Raw genomic sequence first — 21,220 nt, 5'->3', positions numbered from 1 at the left:
AGCAAAATGAGGTAGGCAGGGGGAAAATATGAGCTACTGATAGCTTACTTTGGCCAGAGTTTGAGTGGGTCGGCATTGGAGTGGTATACAAGACAAGATCCGAGCAGGTGGAACACCTGGGATGACTTGGCACAGGCTTTCGCAGGACACTTCCAATACAACCTTGAGATAGTCCCAGACCGTCTCACATTGCTAAAGCTTGAGAAGAAATCTGGGGAAAGCTTCAGGGAATTCGGGTTCCGATGGAGAGAACAGGCAGCCAGAGTTGATCCTCCAATGATAGAAGGAGAAATGGTAGATTACTTTCTACAAACTCTAGAGCCGACTTACTTCGGTCACTTGGTGACGTCAGTTGGCAAATCCTTCAATGAAGTGGTGAAAATGGGAAGTATGATAGAAGAGGGACTTAAGTCCAATAAAATCCTGAGTTACTCGGCAATTAAGGCAACAACTCAGGCCATTCAGAGTGGCACGGGAGGTGCGCTCGGAAAGAAAAGGAGAGAGGAGGTCACAACAATAGAGGCGGGCAATTGGTCCAGATCTAAAGGCCCTTCCCCTCATTACCAACCCAGACCCCATCATCTAAACTACCCACACAATCCATACAACCCTCCACAACCCTACTACCCACCACAAGAACAACATTTTTCCGTACATCACGCCCAAACTTACACCCAGCCTCCGGCTCGTCCGCAATGGCGTGTACCGGCTCCCCAACATACATATCTACCTACACAAAACACATATCCACCACCGAGGGCCTACAGGAATCCTTCAGGGCCAAACTTCCGCGGAAATCAGGCTTTCAGGAACGAAAGGATGCAGAAGCCAAGAACATTCACTCCGTTGGGAGAGACCTATACTACTCTGTTTCACAAGTTGAAGCAGATAGGCCTACTAAGTCCTGTTGAAACCAAATTGCCAAATCCCCTTCCCAGAAATCTAGACCATTCAGTGAGCTGCGAATATTGTTCGGGTGCTCCCGGGCATGATACTGTGAAATGTTGGAAGTTGAAGACTGCCATACAAGATCTTATTGACACAAATATGATCGAGGTTCAGGCACCAGGGGCACCCAACATCAATGAAAATCCGTTACCGGTGCACCATGAAGCTCACATGATCGAATTAGTGCACGAGGAAGGGAAACCAAAAACACCCTCACAAACGGTAATGATGATTCGCGCCAGTACTAATGAAGAGTCGACCAGTGGAAAGGCAGTGGTACAGTCGGGAAAGGTATATGACAAGCCCTTTGTGATAGCAGGGAAAGGGTCATCTATTACTGCGAAGAGGCCAGAGTCAGGCAGAGCAGTGTTGCAGGGAGTAGCAAACAAACCAAGGTTGGTAGTAAAAGGGGTCCATGTGGTACCAGTTATTAGCAAGCCGGTCATACAATTGCCGATAACAAGTGAGAAGGCTGTGCCATGGAGCTACAGTCAAATGACGGTGACGCATAAGGGGAAAGAGGTTGTGGAAGACATATGCGAGGCACAAGGGTTAACTCGATCGGGAAGGTGTTTTGCTCCCGCAGAGTTGAGATGGGTCAATCCTGAAACAATAAAGAAACCTGTAATAGAGAAAGAAGCAGAGGAATTTTTGAAGAAGATGAAGGAGCATGATTACTCAATTATAGAGCAATTGAGAAAGACCCCAGCCCAGATTTCGTTGCTATCCTTGTTAATCCATTCAAACGATGACTGTCAGGCCTTAATGAAGATTCTGAATGAGGCCTATGTCCCGGACAAACTCTCAGTAAACCATTTGGAGAAAGTAGCGCACAAGATCTTTGAAGTAAACCGAGTGACATTCTCTGACGATGAGTTACCAATAGAGGGTACTGAACACAACAAAGCACTCTATCTGACGGTAAAATGCGAAGAATCGGTGGTCACTCGAGCATTAATTGATAACGGGTCAAGTGCCAATATCTGTCCTTTGGCCACTCTCAACAAGCTAAAGGTTGCTGATGACAGGATTCACCAGAACAGTGTCTGCGTCCGAGGTTTTGATTGGGGGCGGCATTAACACAGTAGGTGATATCGTACTGGAACTAACCATTGGACCAGTCGAGTTCACCATGGAATTTCAAGTAATAGATGTGGCAGTATCATACAATCTTTTGTTAGGGCAACCATGGATACATGCAGCTAAGGCAGTGCCTTCTACACTGCATCAAGTGGTCAAATTTGAATGGTATAGACAAGAGATTGTAATACACGAGGATGACGGCACACACGCCGTCAGTGATGCTATTATGCCCTTCATAGAAACCGATGATGATAAGGGCCCATGGGTTTATCAGGTTTTTGATGCAGTCTCGGTAGACAAAATTCCCGAGGGCGAGGGCCTTCCACTTCCCAGAATCACAGCTGCAAACTTCATGATAGCATCAGAAATGTTGAATAATGGGTTTGTACCAGGGAAAGGTCTGGGGGTTGATCTGCAGGGAATGATCCAGCCAATTTCTTTGCCCAAGAACATGGAAACTTTTAGGTTAGGATTCAAGCCTACCGCAGCGGATGTGAAGCAAGCCCGCAAATTGAAGAAAAGAGTTTGGGTCCTTCCTAAACCAGTCCCACGACTGTCCAGATCATTTGTCAAAGCAGGGTGCAGAAAGTTGTCAGTCCCGAAAGTTCTTGGACCTCTGATGGGGTCAAACGGGGATTTGAATGAAAGCTTTGGAAGAGTGTTTGCCGACGTCAACATAATAGAAGCTGGAGAGGATTCCAGTAAGGCAGACATACATTTTGTGGGTCCCAAGGTCAAGGTCAACAATTGGATGGCTACTCCTCTTCCTACTTGGAGGGAGTCCTGGTAGTTGGCTCTGATTTTCCTTTTCTATTTTCTGGATTATTCCAGGGTTGTAATCTAGATTTTTTTTTATCGTGTTCAATACAGTGTGAAACCTTGTTAGCCAATAATTCAATAAAACGAAAAGTTTTTTTTCTTTATTTCTTATTTTATTATTTTAATTTTATTTCCTTCATTTCTTTTTCTGAACAGTTCTTTTCATACTGGTTCTAATAACATGGCATGCACAACGGATCTTCAACCTAGTCTAAAAGATCAATCTGATTCCGAGCTAAACATACAAGAGGTCGATTATGATAATGAATCGGAATACAATGAGGATGAAGCATTCGAGGAGATAAACAGGGAATTGAGCTAGTTTGAAGAAAAATACAAACCCAACTCAAAAGACATAGAAGCCATCAATTTAGGGGATGCCGACGATATCGGAGAAACTAAAATAAGCATCCACATTGCACCAAATATCAGGGAAGAATTAATCAAAACACTCGTTGAGTTCAAAGATATTTTTGCATGGTCGTATGATGACATGCCGGGTTTAAGCACAGATTTAGTGGTTCATAAATTGCCCACTGACCCGGCATGCCCTCCCATCAAGCAAAAATTGAGGAAGTTCAAAACGGATATGAGTGTGAAGATTAAAGAAGAAGTAACCAAGCAGCTTCAAGCAAAGGTTATTCGTGTCACTCGATATCCTGATTGGTTGGCTAATATGGTGCCGGTACCAAAGAAAGATGGAAAGATCAGGGTGTGTGTCGACTACCACAATCTGAATAGGGCAAGCCCTAAAGACAACTTTCCTTTACCCAACATTCATATCTTAATCGACAATTGTGCCGGACGTGAGATCGGATCTTTTGTGGATTGCTATGCTGGGTATCATCAGATTCTGATGGATGAGGAAGATGCGGAAAAGATAGCCTTCATTACGTCGTGGGGAACTTATTGCTCCGGGTAATGCCATTTGGTTTGAAGAATGCTGGGGCAACGTACATGAGAGCAATGACCACTGTGTTTCATGACATGATCCACAAAGAAATTGAAGTGTACGTAGACGAAATAATCATAAAGTCCAAGTATCAGGAAGACCACGTAGCAGACCTAAGGAAGTTCTTTCAAAGACTTTGAAGGTATGATATTAAGCTCAACTCGGCTAAATGTGCATTTGGTGTTCCATCGGGGAAGCTTTTGGGATTCATCGTCAGTCGGCGAGGTATTGAACTGGATCCGTCAAAGATCAAATCTATCCAAGATTTGCCACCACTGAAGAACAAGACATAAGTAATGAGTCTGTTGGGAAGGTTGAATTACATCAGCAAATTTATCGCTCAACTCACAGCAACCTGTGAACCCATTTTTCGGCCGTTGAAGAAGGATGCTACAGTAGGATGGATGGCGGAATGCCAGGAGGCATTTGACCAGATCAAAGAATATTTATCAAATCCACCTGTATTGGTTCCCCCTGAGCCGAGAAGACCATTAATTCTTTATCTAACGGTCTTGGAGAATTCGTTTGGTTGCGTGTTGGGGCAACACGACATTATAGGAAGAAAAGAGCAAGCCATCTATTATCTCAGCAAGAAGTTTACAGTATATGAGGTTAAGTACACTCAACTCGAGAAGACATGTTGCGCCCTAACCTGGGTGGCCCAGAAATTGAAACATTATTTATCCTCATATACTACTTATCTCATTTCCCGTTTGGATCCGTTAAAGTATATTTTCCAGAAGCCTATGCCCACAGGAAGGTTAGTAAAATGGCAAATATTACTCACGGAGTTTGACATCGTCTATGTGACGAGGACAGCCATGAAGGCCCAAGCATTGGCAGATCACTTGGCTGAGAATCCTGTTGATGAAGAATACGAGCCGTTGAGGACGTATTTTCCTGACGAGGAAGTAATGAATATAGATGAGTTGGACTTACCTGAGGAACCAGGTTGGAAGCTTTTCTTTGATGGAGCAGCAAATGCGAAGGGAGTTGGAATAGGAGCAGTGCTTATTTCTGAAACAGGACATCATTATCCTGTTACAGCTCAATTGCGTTTCTATTGTACCAACAACATGGCTGAGTATGAGGCATGCATTTTGGGTTTGCGATTAGCTGCAGACATGGATGTCCAGGACGTCTTGGTCTTGGGGGACTCAGACCTCCTGGTGCATCAGATTCAGGGTGAATGGGAAACACGGGATTTGAAGCTCATACCATATCGACAATGTTTGCACGATCTGAGCAAACGATTTCGATCAGTGGAGTTCAGACACATCCCAAGAGTTCACAATGAGGTTGCCGATGCATTGTCCACTTTAGCATCAATGTTGCACCACCCAGACAAAATTCATGTTGACCCGTTACACATCCAGGTTCGTGATCAGCATGCCTATTGCAACATGATAGAGGAAGAAGTGGATGGCGAGCCATGGTTTTATGACGTCAAAGAGTACCTCAGGATGGGAATATACCCGAAGCAGGCCACCGGAGATAAAAAATGAGCCATTCGGCGATTGGCAAGTGGTTTCTTCCTCAGTGGAGGAGTGTTGTACAAAAGAACTCCAGATTTGGGATTGCTGAGATGTATAGACGCCAGTCAAGCCACGACAGTTATGACAGAGGTACATGCTGGAGTTTGTGGGCCACATATGAGCGGATATGTATTGGCGAAGAAGATTCTTCGAGCAGGGTATTATTGGCTCACTATGGAGCATGATTGTATCAATTTCGTGCGGAAATGCCATCAGTGTCAGATACACGGCGATCTGATTCATTCTCCACCAACGGAATTGCACACAATGTCAGCACCATGGTCATTTGTGGAATGGGGCATGGATGTCATTGGGCCTATTGAGCCGGCAGCTTCGAACGGTCACAGGTTCATTCTGGTGGCCATCGATTATTTTACTAAGTGGGTTGAAGCCAAAACTTTCAAGTCAGTAACCAAGAAGGCAGTGGTGGATTTTGTCCATTCCCATATCATCTGTAGATTTGGGATCCCGAAAGTGATAATCACGGACAATGGTGCTAATCTTAACAACAATTTGATGAGAGAAGTATGTGAACAGTTTAAGATTACACACCGTAATTCCACACCATATCATCCCAAGGCAAATGGAGCTGTTGAAGCAGCCAACAAGAACATCAAGAAGATACTGAGAAAGATGGTAGAAGGATCCAGGCAATGGCATGAAAAAATTACCATTTGCATTGTTGGGTTATCGCACTACCGTCTGGACTTCAGTAGGTGCAACCCCTTATTTGTTGGTATATGGAACTAAAGCAGTAATACCGGCGGAAGTTGAAATTCCCTCCCTTCGGATTGTCGCCGAGGCTGAGATTAATGATGATGAGTGGGTCAAAACCCGTTTGGAGCAGTTGAACTTGATTGATAAAAAGAGATTGGCAGCTGTGTGTCATGACCAGTTATATCAAAGGAGAATGGAAAGAGCCTACAACAAGAGGGTGCGCCCCAGAAAATTTGAAGTGGGGCAACAAGTGTTGAAACAAATCCTGCCACACCAACCAGAAGCAAAGGGCAAGTTCGCCCCGAATTGGCAAGGACCATTCATTGTAACCAGAGTATTGTCCAATGGAGCTTTATGTTTAACAAATATCGAAGGGAAATGCGTCGACATGGCTATCAATTCCGACGCAGTTAAGAGATATTATGTATGATCTTTTTTGATTGTAATTGCCATTTGTTTGTGTTTGGCATTTATCGGAGAATGAAATGGCGGAGGCAATTCTTTCTTCTATCAAAATACTTTAACCTTTGCTTACCCTTTTGAGCCTTATTTATTCTTTCATATCCCTCTTTTGGAGTCAGTAATTAAAAATAAAGATAAAAAGAGAGAAAAACAATAATAAAGACAAAAGAAAAATCACAAGAAAAACAAAGGAATTGGGAACTACGTTTGACCCGATTCCTCAAAGAAGGATACGTAGGCGCCTCACGGCTCGGTCATAGTGTAACCGAAAAATAAAAATCCCCAAGTAAGAAGAACTGGGGCAGAAGTTGCGAAAAGAAAATTTGATTCCAAGAGTTGTACTGTTTCACCTCTCCAAATTATTTTAAACTTTTGATACCCCTTTTCCTTTTAGCCATACACAAAAAAACCATATTGATGTCCAAAAAAGGCCTCCCGATCAGTATCCGAGAAGTGCCAAGTTCATGCACGTGGAAGTCGGTAACAACACTCTGATCCCCAGTAGAGAAGAGGATCATAAACTGGAAATGAATTGATAGCCGAAAGAATCCCCAACAAAGAGCGTCATATCGACAACGCTCCAATCCCCAGCTGAAAAATAAAATAAAATGAGAGAGTATTATCGGTGAAAACCTTCACAGGCACCATGAGGCGACGGGAGTTGAGAGAAATGAGAGAGTCTTATTAGTGAAAACCCCTCGAAGGGCACTATGAGGCGATAAGGCAAGATTGGCGGAAAAGGTCCACCTTTGGCAAAAGTTGAGTATTTATTTATCCCTAGCGAAATGAGGCCATCCGAAAGATTGATTGATACAAATAGACTGGGTTGATCAATCCGGAATGCATGACATGATTGTTGGAATTGGTTATATCATTCAGATAAGTTCTTTTCTTTTCGTTTTCCCCAACGTTTGTTCAGAAAGACTTCTTTTTCTATCTTTAAAATTATCACTCTTTCATTTCTTGGTTTAAAAGATTTTATTTCCCCAACAGTTTATTTTTGAAAAGGATTTTTAGAGCTTACTACCAGTTGCCAAAATGGTGCAAGGCAAAATGCGAAAAGGACAAGCCAAAGATAAGGTGACAAAGCGAAAAGAAGTTTGTCGCAAGACCAAATAATGAATGGGTCTAGATCCTAAGAGACGCAAAATTCCAAGGGAAGTTATGGATCAAATTCCAAGAGGAACCCCAGTAGATTTGCAAGATACAGGAACAACTCCGATAGATTTTCTACCAAGCTCCACAATGGTCGGACAACACGGAGCGGGGAAGGAAAAGAAACGAAAACCATCCCCAGCAGGAATACCAGCCCCAACAATCAATATTCTCCCCAGCAAGTTTTATAGCAATGCAAGGAAAGGAAAAAAAAACCATCCTCAGCAGAAGTGGCACGACCACTCGCCCCATTTTAAACTAATAAATTTTTCTTTGATTTGAAACAGGGAAAAGAAATATTATTGACCGCAGGAAGACAGGATCACAGAGAAGATCATCAAATTGGGGCAGAAAATTTTCTCTCATTACGAAAATTTTCTTAAAACCAGATAGTCATTTGGGAAAGAGAGAAGATAACACAATTGTTGAAGGAAGAAAAATCCCCAGCAGTATACGAGAAAGGAGATACAAGTTTTAAGAGAATAGCAATCTTGGAAAAAGCAAGATAATTAGTATCATCCCCACCATTGTTAAAAGGAGAAGGATAATTCCCTAGCAGCGTTATTCCCGGCAGGTTTCAGGGAAGTGAAAGCACCAACTTTAAAGGAAGTAGTCTATAAGGAAGGAAAATGACACATTGATGAAATAAAATATCGGTGTTATCCCCAACAATTTTCAGAGGAATAAAACACCAATTTTGAAGGAAGCAGTTGAAGAAGTCAGGAGCCCGCCTGGAGAACGGAGGTTGTTATATTTTAAGTTGAAGAAGTCAGGAGCCCGCCTGGAGAATAGAGGTGATAAAATTTAAGAAGTTATTGAAGTCAGGAGCCCGCCTGGAGAATGGAGGCTGAATTATTTTGAGCAGTTGTTGAAGTCAGGAGCCCACCTGTAGAACGGAGGTTGTTAAATTTTAAGTTGGAGAAGTCATGAGCCTGCCTGTAGAATGGAGGTTGTTATATTTTAAGTTGAAGAAGTCAGAAGCCCGACTGGAGAATGGAGGTGTTAGAATTTAAGAAGTTATTGAAGTCAGGAGCCCGCCTGGAGAATGGATGGATTATTTTGGGAAGTTGAAGAAATCAGGAGCCCGCCTGGAGAATAGAGGTGTTAAAATTTTGAGGAAGATGTTGAAGTCAGGAGCCCGCCTGCAGAACAGAGGAGTACATTTCAAGATCAAATAGAAGTCAGTAATGAGGGGGAGTGCAATAAAGATCCCCAGCATAACAAGCTTTAATGTAGGAAGCGGTGTCCGCAGCAGACAGAACAGAATATATTTATGTTCAAAAAGGCAAAAGGCCAGTGTCATCCTCAGCAGTTTTTCGAAAAAAGGCACCAGAGGAAACACAAGCCGACAAGAAAGCAAGGCAACCAGAGCAAGGGAAAGACAGATAAGATTTTGTAATTCCTAGCTTAGTCTAGCTTCTTATTTTCTTTTGGCATGGTGTAATAAGAAGATCGGGAGGCAGTAGCAACAGCAAGCAACAACAGTAACAACAATCCCATGGTAGTCCCAGCTACCAAAACTTCCCGAACTACATTGACCTGATTCCCTTTTAGCCAGGGATATGTAGGAAACCTTTGAAGCAAGGTTCGGTCAAATCTTTCAAAAATGCTTCACACGGAATAGTCAAACGTGCAAAAATCGCTCGTATACGCTCACTTTATCTTTGTACGAAAACTCTTCGTATTTTCGGACAAAGAGGGGCAGCTGTGAGCACGTGATTTTTGCCTCACAAGAACTACTCCAAAAGAAATCACAAATAATTTTTCTTTGTATGCAATTTTTGAATTTTCGTGGCATTTCGTTTGTGCATGTTTATTTTATTCTAATTAAGGAAAAATACAAAAAAAAATGGTAATGCAGATGCATATGCGTTCAGGAATTAATATTGCATTTTTAGAATTAATTAATCATTGGTTTATATAAAAGGATAATATAAAAATAATATATTTAGGAAATTATAAACCATAGTTTGGTTTAAAAAGAAGGAAAATCACAAAAGATATGTAATTGTTATAATTTTTGTCATTTAAGTATGCCTTTGTGTGATTTTGATTTTTAATTAAATGTTTAATTTGTGTGATATTTATTGTCAAGTGTTAATTGATTTTACAATTTAATTAGGAATTGTGTGAAATTAGGAATAAAAGTAGAAAAGAAAAAGAGTTGGAAAAAATAAAGAAAACCCGGTTTGGGCCAAAAAATTAAAATGAAAGCAGGCCCAAAACGAGCTGGCCCAATGCGTAAACTGGTCCGTCTCCTCAGAGGTGCCCGAACGGCACCGTTTTTGTCACAATTGAGCGGGGCCGTTAATCTCAAATGGATCAACGGCCAAGATCACATCTTTCATACCCGTCCCAATACCCGACCCATCACCTCAAAACCCGGACCGCCCCAGCACTACCAAAACGACGTCGTTCCCTTAAGTGAGAAGATCCTGGCCATCAATCTCACCTGATCCAATGGCCAGGATCCATCCACCCCTCCCTATATAAACTTAATCCTCTACCCCAACCCCCCAAACCAAACACCCCCCTTTTCCTGTTCATCGTCTCCTTCAGAGACCAAACATACCCCCACCATCAACCACCGTGCACCGCCCACCAAAAATCGCCTCACGGTGGTTCCGGTGGTCCAAACGACTCCATCTTTACACCATAGCTTCCCCTCGATCTCCCCGTTCCAAATCTGTAACCTATATCCCTCGAATCAGGCCCCAACATCTCGAATCTTCGATCAAAGCTTGGCCTGAAAACCCAACCTTTTCCGATGGCTTCCAAATCAACACCAGGACTTCTCCTGACTATCCTCGTCATAGATCCGGTAATAGCTTAGGTCGAATCTTCCTGGAACTGCTCGAATCTTCATTTGAAGATTCGAGCCAAACATGAACTGCCCAGATCCATTTCAAATTCATAACAGGTGACCCCTAGGCCTCCCTCACCCCTAAACCACTCTTGATTCCTTTCAAATATGCCCAGATATGATCAAACCCTAAATCCGAGAAAAATGGAACCCTAATATTCCAAATCATGGAATTTGTCCTATTAAAGGAAGGTTTGGGGTCTAATGGACCTTAATCAGAGTATTCTCAAATTAGAATACTTCGATTCAGGTCCGTTCGACCTCAATAAGGTTCAAATCGATTCAAAATTGGGACATATTTTGGGTTTGAAGATTCAGAGGTATTTTCCCTGTTTTTCTTTTGTACTCTATGTATGTATTATTGCCTGTTGTAGTAATCTGTATAATTTTCCTATTTTTTTTACTTAATTCTGTCTCATATCCACTATACCCATTTATTCGATCAAATTATAGCATTGTTTCTGTTTGTTGTAATTGCTGTGAGTTACAATGTGTGTAATCGATTTAATTAAGTTCGTCGAATAGTTATTTTATTATAAGTCCATGTTCCTGTTATTGTTGATTGAAACAACCTGTTTGTTTATTTTGTATTGACTGTTATCGTTTGTTTTAGGTAGTCAGTTAAATTAGTTCTCGTCAATTAAGGCACTCTTGTTTGAACAGAAAGTTTGTCAAACATTGTTGTGTATATTTGATCCGTGGCCATTTGGTTTCAGGACATTGTCATCCTAATGACAATGAACTTGAATTCTTGATGTTTGCATTCATGTGCATATTGATTAATTATTTCAGTTTCAGTTTTAAGGATTTTGTTAAGTTCTATGTTGTGATTAAGTCTAGATCGATTCAATTCCAAGTTCATTTGTTCCAATTAATTTCTAACCTTAATCCTTCAGTAATCAGAAATAAGTTTGGTTACAGTTAAAAGTCAGTTTTTAATCTTTGTTAAAAGGAAAACAGATTTCAAATTTTAGAGCTGTAATGAAGCAGTGTCTGTGTTATGATGGTAGTAATATTAAGAATTTTTAGGGGTATTATGGGAATGAAACAGTTAGGATAGTATGTTAATGGTAGTGCTTTGTTAATGGGATATTAGTATGAATTAATTAATGCACTAATGGGGAACAAAAGGTAATGGGGGGCTGAAAATCAGGGAAAAGGCTTCCTTAGTAGGATTTAAAGTAAAAAGAGCAGATTTTTAGTGGGGATTTCTGATTTTTTTGAAAGGAAAAAAGGTCGGGCAGCACTTAAAGAGAAGGGACAGACTTGTATAAAGAGAGGGGAGGGTCTGGACAGAAAGAGAGACAGAATTTTTCGAAAAAGAGTGACATTAGGCTGTACTTCTTAACCTAAAAGACCATTGTATTTTTAAGAGGGATAAGGCTGAGGTTTATTTCAATAGTATCAGTTTGTTTCGTCTGAGTGTTCAAAGTAAGGCAACTATTGTTGCTTTGCATCTATTTCTCTTCTGCTTTGACTGTGGCTGCATTTTGGTATTACTGGGATTCGTTTGGCGTTGCTGTTAATTTTGTCTGAAGCTACTATTGGATATTCTTAAGTTTGCTGTTGGTTTTTCAATCTACTACTGGTTTATCTGTTATTGGTTTTACTGGTTGTATTGCGGGATACTGCTGAACCTGCTATTGTTGTTGTTGTTGTTACTGCTGCTTTCTGCACTGATCCTCCTCTTCTTCTCTTTGCTTTTCAAATACCAGGTATACAAATTGATACACTGGTTCTTGTAGGTTAAAACTTGAAGCATGAATATAAATAAGTGAAGAGTTGAAGTTTTAAGTTCATTATAGTTGTTTATTTACTTGTATACGTATTAGAATACCTTTTTCATTAGAATCATGTAAGTGTTTATTTATATATAACTGGACATTTTTTTTTTGCAATAGTTTAGTAAGAAAACTAGCCATGTATGTTTAGTTAAAAAGGATTGATATAGTAACTCTTGCTCTGTTAGCTTCAGTATTATTTGTTAAATTGCATATATCAAGAGCATGTTAGGCCATTTAGATTATTATCAAGCATTCAATAGTTATCTCATTGAATAAATGGCCTATTTCGGAAACTGACAGGAACATGGTTTAATTAGATACAAGTAGTTGATTTAATGCATATAAATGGTTTTTTTTTTAAAAAGAAAATTTATTAGATTTCCAAGTTCTTACATTACAGTAGAACGCCACTTTAAATTTGAATGAATTTGTTAATAAGATGATACCATTTTTACAAGCTATGAATGTGTAGAAACCATTAATTAGCCCTATTGGATTAAGGATGGCCTGAGTCCAATTTTACCTCACATACGTTGGACTTGGGTCCAATAAATGGTAAACAGATCGCCCTTATTGCACCATTTTCAGAATTAACAAAACGTACATGGATCTTAACCAATAACCCGCATGCATGTAATAAATTAGGTACCCTTTCTTATTTTATTTTAGAGACGGACGAAAATAGAAAAACATAGTTACTATAGGATGATTCTTTTAAAATAAAAATGGAGGTGTGCCTCGCCATAGGAAATCACAAATTGCGGGGCCCTCGGTAATTTTTTTTTTTAAATTACTTAGACTTTGGGATGAGCTGCTTTTAGCAAAACTCCACGGCCTTACCCAAAAATAGTAATACGCTAATTGCTGTAGGCGCGCATTTTAGTAATCTTACCCTCTTAAACTCGGGTGTGCATTTCATGCGACCCAAATCCAAATCCCAAAACATTGAATAAAAATGCGTTCCGGATTGCGGGTGCATTTCATGTGACGCAATCCAAAGACATATTTTTATACGATGTTCACATTCTTTTAAAATATAATAATAAAAGCGGTAAAGGGATAAAATTTGCACAGGAACTCATAATTGTGTAAAATCAAATAATCAAGCCAAATATAATAGTTGAGCGACCGTGCTAGAACCACGGAACTCGGGAATGCCTAACACCTTCTCCCGGATTAACAGAATTCCTTATCCGGATTTTTGATTCGCGAACTATTAAACAGAGTCAATCTTTTCCTCGGTTCGGGATTCAATCGGTGACTTGGGACACCATAAATCTCCCAAGTGGCGACTCTGAATAAATAAAGAAATCCCATCTCGATTGTCCTTTAATTGGAAAAAACTCCTTCACCCCTCGCGGGTGTAGTGAAAAAGGAGGTGTGACAATTGGCAGGCTACTATCATCGATTTGGAGGCATTATCTGTATGGCATGGCATGTGAGGTGTTCACGGATCACAAGAGTCTTCAGTATTTGTTCAAGCAAAAGGAGTTGAATTTGAGGCAGAAGAGGTGGTTGGAGTTGTTTAAAGACTATGATATCACCATCTTATATCATCCGGGAAAGGCCAATGTGGTGGCCGATACTTTAAGCAGGAAGTTAGACAGTATGGGTAGTCTTGCTTATATTCCGGTCAGTGAGAGACCGCTTGCTTTGGAAATTCAAACTTTGGCCAATCAGTTCATGAGGTTGGATGTTTCTGAGCCCATCCATGTGTTAGCTTGCACAATCGCTCGTTCTTCATTATTGGAGCGTATTCGTGATCGGCAGTATGATGATCCCTATTTGTGTGTCCTTAGAGACACGGTGCAGCACAAAGGTGCCAAGTAGGTTACCTTAGGTGATGATGGAGTTTTGAGATTGCAGGGCCGAGTTTGTGTGCCTAATGTGGATGGATTCCGAGAGTTGATTTTAGAGGAGGCCCATAGCTCCCGGTACTCTATTCATCCGGGCGCCGCGAAGATGTATCAGGATTTGCGGCAACATTATTGGTGGAGGAGAATGAAGAAGGATATCGTTGCATATGTGGCTCAGTGTTTAAATTGTTAGCAGGTTAAGTACGAGCATCAGAGGCCTGGTGGTTCATTTTAGAGGATTGACCTTCCCGAGTGGAAGTGGGAGCGGATCACTATGGATTTCGTTGTTGGACTCTCGTAGACTCGGAGGAAGTTCGACGCAGTATGGGTCATTATTGATAGGCTGACCAAGTCAGCGCATTTCATTCCTGTGGCAGTCTCCTATTCTTCTGAGAGGTTAGTTGAGATCTATATCCAGGAGATTGTTCGCCTTCATGGCGTGCCCGTGTTTATCATTTCGGACCGAGGTACACAGTTTACCTCACACTTCTGGAGAGCAGTTCAGTAAGAGTTGGGAACGTGGGTTGAGTTGAGCACAACATTTCATCCTCACACGGACGGGCAGTCCAATCGGACCATTCAGATTTTGGAGGACATGCTCCGAGTTTGTGTCATTGACTTTGGAGGCTCGTGGGATTAGTTTTTGCCTTTATTAGAGTTTGCCTACAACAACAGCTACCAGTCGAGTATCCAAATGGCTCCTTATGAGGCTTTATATGGTAGGCAATTTCGGTCTCCGATTGGATGGTTTGAGTCGGGAGAGGCTCGGTTGTTAGGTACGGATCTGGTTCAGGATGCCTTGGACAAGGTTAGGATCATTTAGGATAGGCTTCGTACAGCTCAGTCCAGGCAAAAGAGTTGTGTCGACCCCAAGGTTCGTGATTTAGCATTTATGGCCGGTGAGCGAGTTTTGCTTCGAGTGTCGCCTATGAAAGGCGTGATGAGATTTGGGAAGAAGGGCAAGCTTAGCCCTAGGTTCATTGGCCCGTTTGAGATCCTTGATCGAGTGGGAGAGGTGGCTTATAGACTTGCATTGTCGCCGAGCTTGTCAGCCATGCATCCAGTGTTTCATGTGTCTATGCTTCGGAAGTATCACCGCGATCCATCCCACGTGTTAGATTTCAGCACTATCTAGTTGGACAAGGACTTGTCTTATAAGGAGGAGCCAGTAGCTATCCTAGATCGGCAGGTTCGCTAGTTGAGATCGAAGAGTTTTCCTTCTGTTCGTGTTCAGTTGAGAGGTCAGCCTCCTGAGACATCGACCTGGAGTCTGAGTCCGATATGCGGAGCCGTTATCCCCATCTTTTCCCCGACTCAGTTACTTCCTTCTTCTGTCCGTTCGAGGACGAACGGTTGTTTTAGATGTGGAGAATGTGATGACCCAAGAGGTCATCACTTGTTTTAAAATACAATTCTACGTTCTAAGGCTTTAAAAACATCTTTTAGCAACACCTCGATTTGCGTGCACAGTCCGGACGCGTAGCCGGAAAGCTTATATGTGAAAATCTGTGAAAAATGATAAATTTTGACTATAAAATGAATGAATTTGACTTCGGTCAACGTTTTGGGTTAACGGACCCGGACCCATAATTTGACAGTCCTGGAGGGTCCATAGGAAAATATGGGACTTGCGAGTACGCCCGGAATCGAATTCCGAGATCCCAAGCCCGAGAAATGAATTTTTTTAAAGAAAATTATTTTCTGAAATTGTTTAAAGTATTTGGAAATGAATTTTGATTAGAACATGTTGGTATTGGGCCCGTATTTTGGTTCCGGTGCCCGGTACAGGTCTTATATGTGATTTAAGATAATTTTGTGAAGTTTGGTAAGAAACGAAATCCGTTTGACGTGATTCAGACCTTAAATGCCAAATTTGATGTTTTAAGAAGTTTTGAAATATTTCATTGATTTTGATGTTTACTTCGTTGTTTAAGGGGTTAATTTGGCGATTTGATCGCGCGGATAAGTTCATATGATGTTTATGAGTTAGTACGTATGTTTGGTTTGGAGCCCCGAGGGCTTGGGTGTGTTTCAGAAGGTTTTTGAACTCATAAAAGTTGCAGGTTTTTCAGTTTCTAGAGTGCTGGTATTTTCTTCTTCGCGTTCGCCGGAGGACCCTCGCGAACGCGATGAGTAATTCATGTTGAAGGAAATTTCCTTCTACGTGAACGCGAAGTTTTGGGGGTTCTTCCCTTCGCGAACGCGGGCTTGGTATCACGAACGCGAAGGCTTGTGAGCCTGTGCAGGGCGAGGGGTATTATACCTACGCGAACGCGACCACCTAGACGCGAACGCGAAGGCTCGAGGAGTTAGTTCTCCGTGAACGCGAAGGTCTCTCAGGCCTAGCTTATCACGAACGCATAGAGCAAATTCGCCCAGTTATTTTAAGTTCCAAAAACAGAATGTATTACGGGAATTCTACCATTTTTCATAAACTTCATCTTCTCTACACCTCTTGGACGATTTTTGAAGAGGAACTTCACTATAGCTTCATAGGTATGTAATCCTAAGCTCGTTTTCTTCCATTTTTATCAACACCCACTAGATTTCTATGCCTAAAACATAAGATTAAGGGTAGAAAATTAGGGATTTGGGTAGAGTTAGGGCATTTTGATTATTTGGGAGTTTGACCTCGTTTTGGGGTCGGATTTCAAAACAAAATATATATTCGAGCTCGTGGGTGAATGAGTGATCGGATTTTGGTCCGAACCTCATGTTTTGACCAAGCGGGCCCGGGGTCAATTTTTGACTTTTTGGGAAGAATGATGGGAAAGCTATAATTAAGCATTAGAATTGGACTGTTTAGCGTTTATTGACGTTATTAAGTCAATTATGTCTAGAAACAATTAATTTGGAGTCAAATTCAAAAGGAAAGGCAGTGTTTGAGGTTTGAGTTGGCCGTGGAAGTTCGATGTAAGTGTTCGGTCTAACCTTAGCTTGAGGGATTAGAAGTTGTGTCCTATTTGCTATTTGCTTTTTGTTGAGTACGACGTATAGGCATGGTGACGAGTATCTATATATTGGTGTCGAGAATGACCGTGAGTCTTAAATTACAATTTATTTTGTGTTCTTAAATAATACTACAGATGCTTTAATTGATGATTCTCGATATTGAGCAAGGAATAAGTTTGTTTTCGTGGAAATTACTTATGATTGAGTACTGAAATTAGCTGAGATGAGTAGAAGTTGGGTTAAGATTGGTTATAGCTATTTCTCCCTTGCCAGGAAGTATTTACTTTTACTGTCGAATCCCTTGCCGGGATAGTGTAGTTTATTGTTGATCCCTTGCCGGGACTCTTGGTATGGTTGTTGCTAAAGGTATATTAATGTTATGTTGGATCAGGTTGCACGACGTAACAATACTATATATGGAACGGGTTGCACGCTGCAACAATGTTATGTTGGATCGGGTTGCACACTGCAATAATATTATATTAGATCGGGTTGCACGCCGCAACAGTGATATAAATGTATCGGGTTGCACGCCGCAACAGTGTTAAATGATAGGGATCGGGTTGCGCGCCGCAACAATGTTATTATAGTTTTGCTGTAAATCTTGAATTGTTATCTCATATTTCTCTTAAGTTTCTGCTGGATTCGATATTTTCCCTGTAGCATGTACCCCATCCCATGTTAATTGTTTATTCCTGTTTATTTTCTGATGTATATTATATAACTGCACTTGTTTATCTGGAGTCTGGTCCTAGCCTCGTCACTACCTCGCCGGGGTTAGTCCAGGCACTTACCAGCACATGGGGTCGGTTGTGCTGATGCTACACTCTGCACTATGTGCAGATTCAGGAGCAGCTTTTGGACAGTAGCCCTTGGGGAGCCTGCCTTCAGTCCAGCCAGAGATCCCGAGGTAGTCCTGTAGGCGTCCGCAGGCCCGACATTCTCTTCTACTTTATTATGTACTCTGTTTTCATTTGATTTCGAGACAGATTGTATTTCTTTCAGACATTTGTTGTAGTAATCTTAGTCTGTCCATGATATTGTGACACCGAATTCTGGGTAGAGATGTGTGTTGTCATTATCGTACTAGTCTTGGTTATTATATTAGATTAAGTCTTCCGCTTGATTTCATTTATCGTTAATATCTAAATGTTGGATACCTGTTAATTCAGATTGTTAAAAAGGGTTAAAAATGAAAGAGTTAGAAATTTCTATGTTTAGTGGCTTGCCTAGCTTCTACGAGTAGACGTCATCACGATTCCCGAGGGTGGAAAATACGGGTCATGACAGAATAAGGTGAATACTGCTGCTTAATACGTCGAAACCAAACGATTAATTGTAAATATAATAGCTTCGAATATAGAGAAATATTGCAATGGGCGCTATTGACCAAGATAAAAAATGATGTGTGGATTCCAAAACTGTAATAAGCAAAAGTTGTCTTTTTCGTATTCACTTTTCATTCCTCCTTTACAAAGTCTTCTCCCTCTATTTATAAGGGACAATTCCCTCGTGAACCTTAAAAAGTATAACATAAAGAATATTCGAAAAGTATATTCCTACTGTCTCCTGTTACGCCTACATTACTACAAATATCGTGCGTTTACTAACCCTTGTCAGTCGTCGCCCTCTACAATGACCAAAAGACGCTGCATCGTAAGGGCCTCGTCGCTTGCCGTATCCGTCAGTGATCGTGGTCGTCCAAATTTGGACCTATACAAATACAGTGCTAAAATTACTGTTAGCTCCGCCCCCGAATCCTGTCACGTTACATATACCCTTCATTTATTTTCACGTTATGTATTCGTATGCTATCAAATGAGTGTAATGTAAGGAACTGGAACGATAAATATACAGTGTATCCAAAATTTTAAATTTACGAGTTTTGAACCATAACTCTGTGTTTATTTCCGGACCACTTATTTCAACACTGGCGTGGGGGTGTCCCTCCTATGTTCCCTCATCTCAATTCAGTCGACCCAACATTGCCGTTCATGTGACCGACACCAATAGATGTGCATGAAAATTTGTGTTTCACGAAACGTAAACCTTATTCCAAAAACTCGCAGTGAACGTGCGTATTAAACACACTGTCCATTTAAATGGCAACAACAAGGCGCGTATGACAAAGTAGCGTGTGAGACTCATTTTCCGTGCTATGAAATTAATGTACAAGGAGAATAACTCGCCTACATATTGTCTCGCTTTTCTCATCCTATAAAATTATATCCCCTCTTCCTCATAATTCATCATTCCCAACTTGCCAATTTGCAAAACAACTCTTCATTTGCATAACTGCCAGAAGTCAGCAGTTATTCATCGTCGCCGGAGAAGGCAATTAATTACTAGTTATAAGTGCTTAAGACATACTTTTATATTTGTGTGGAGATGGAAAGAACAGCAACCTACGAGAAGGATCTCAATCTTAAGGCAACTGAACTAAGATTAGGTTTGCCTGGAATAGATGAACCAGAGAAACAATCTTCTTCTGCTTCTACTAGTGCTAAATATAGCAAGAAAAGAACATCATCAGAGATGGATAACTCATCTAGTGGAAAGGAAAATGAACAAGACTCAGCCCCAGCACCAAAGTAAGTGTTGTTTAGTATTTTAAAAGTTCTTTTTTTTTTTCTTCTTGGTTGATTTGATTCTTAATTATATAAATTGAGTTTTAACAAGAATTTTGTTTTAATAAATTCAGAGCACAAGTTGTTGGCTGGCCACCAGTTCGATCTTACAGAAAGAATGTGTTACAAATCAAGAAATCCGAGTCTGATAATTCCTCAGGGATGTACTTAAAAGTTAGCATGGATGGAGCACCTTACTTGAGGAAAATTGACCTTAAGGTTTACAACAGTTACCCAGAGCTACTCAAGGCTTTACAAAACATGTTCAAGTGCACCATTGGTAAGTTCAGTTAACTTATAAAAAGTACCCTAGAATGACATATACTTGTGATATTACTTAATTTCTAGGCTTAGAATATAATCTAATGTGTTTGTGTTTAATTTTGAAATTTCAGGAGTATACACAGAAAGAGAAGGATACAATGGATCTGATTATGCACCAACATATGAAGACAAGGATGGTGATTGGATGCTAGTTGGAGATGTACCATGGGATATGTTCCTTAACTCTTGCAGAAGGCTTAGAATTATGAAAGGATCTGAAGCTAAAGGTTTGGCATGCCTATAGGTTGTGGACATAGGCCTTAAAATTTAAAATAGAAAAGGATCCATGAAATATATGTCCTTATAAAGCAACAGCTTTATAATTGGGGTTTTAACATGGAATTACATACAGATAGCAGATCTAGGATGAACAAGAGAAAGACAAGATCTTGTATGATTTCAGTTTTGTAACTGCTAGCCCAGCAACGCATATACAGTTGCATGGGATAGATCTAGATCTAAGCTTGTACAAAAAGTTCTTTTTTTTTCCTTTACTTTTTTCAAGAATCTACTTTGTATTATTTACGATAGGAGTATATATATATACCGGAATACAAAATTTAGCAAAGAGCACACGTTATTTCGACTGCTAATTACTTTACATCGGATTATTCGAATACAGGAAAAGATTTAAGAACTTTAATTTTTCCGAAAGGGCGTTTCGATGGGTTAATATTGCGATAACTCTTAACAAACTACGGCGTGCATTAGAATAGGAACTAATTAATGGAATCTCGAGAAAAAAAAAAAAGAAAAAAGAGAAAGAGGAACTATTTATATATGGTCGATCTTCTACAATTCCGAGTAGGAGAAATTATAGGAATAGCCAAATTTCTCATTTCAACGTTAAAACGTAATTCTTTGGATCCAGATTAAGGAAGATCATTAATTTGCACGCAACGTTGCGGAGAGTCCCTCCTTGAGACGATAGATATAATTAGCGTTGTGGAATCTATATTTATATATCTATATAAAGGAGGGCCAAACAGAGTTGATGTGGCACCTCTATTTGACCAAGAAATTAAATTATCTTTTTTCTTATTTTTGCCTTTTACCCTATTTTTCCTATTTATATACTACTATTTTAGAAAATCTAAAAGTCACTTGTTTAAGAAAACCAAAAGTCACTTCTCACATCTGTTA

The 21,220-nt window shown here is 40.5% G+C and overlaps 1 protein-coding gene across 1 annotated transcript; it reads left to right on the top strand.

Annotated features, from left to right (window-relative positions):
- Positions 1-19,377: 19,377 nt before the first annotated feature.
- On the top strand, positions 19,378-20,571 carry LOC107806659 (auxin-induced protein 22D). The gene is given in 4 exon segments (XM_016630862.2): positions 19,378-19,717; positions 19,828-20,033; positions 20,149-20,309; positions 20,311-20,571. Coding segments are annotated over 4 exon segments (594 nt in total). The 5' UTR covers positions 19,378-19,514; the 3' UTR covers positions 20,335-20,571.
- Positions 20,572-21,220: the final 649 nt, after the last annotated feature.

The sequence above is a fragment of the Nicotiana tabacum genome, chromosome 22, assembly GCF_000715075.1.
Source record: "Nicotiana tabacum cultivar K326 chromosome 22, ASM71507v2, whole genome shotgun sequence".
Lineage (NCBI taxonomy): Eukaryota > Viridiplantae > Streptophyta > Magnoliopsida > Solanales > Solanaceae > Nicotiana > Nicotiana tabacum.
The sequence above is the reverse complement of the archived record's forward strand: the minus strand, read 5'-3'. Positions and strand labels throughout refer to the sequence as shown.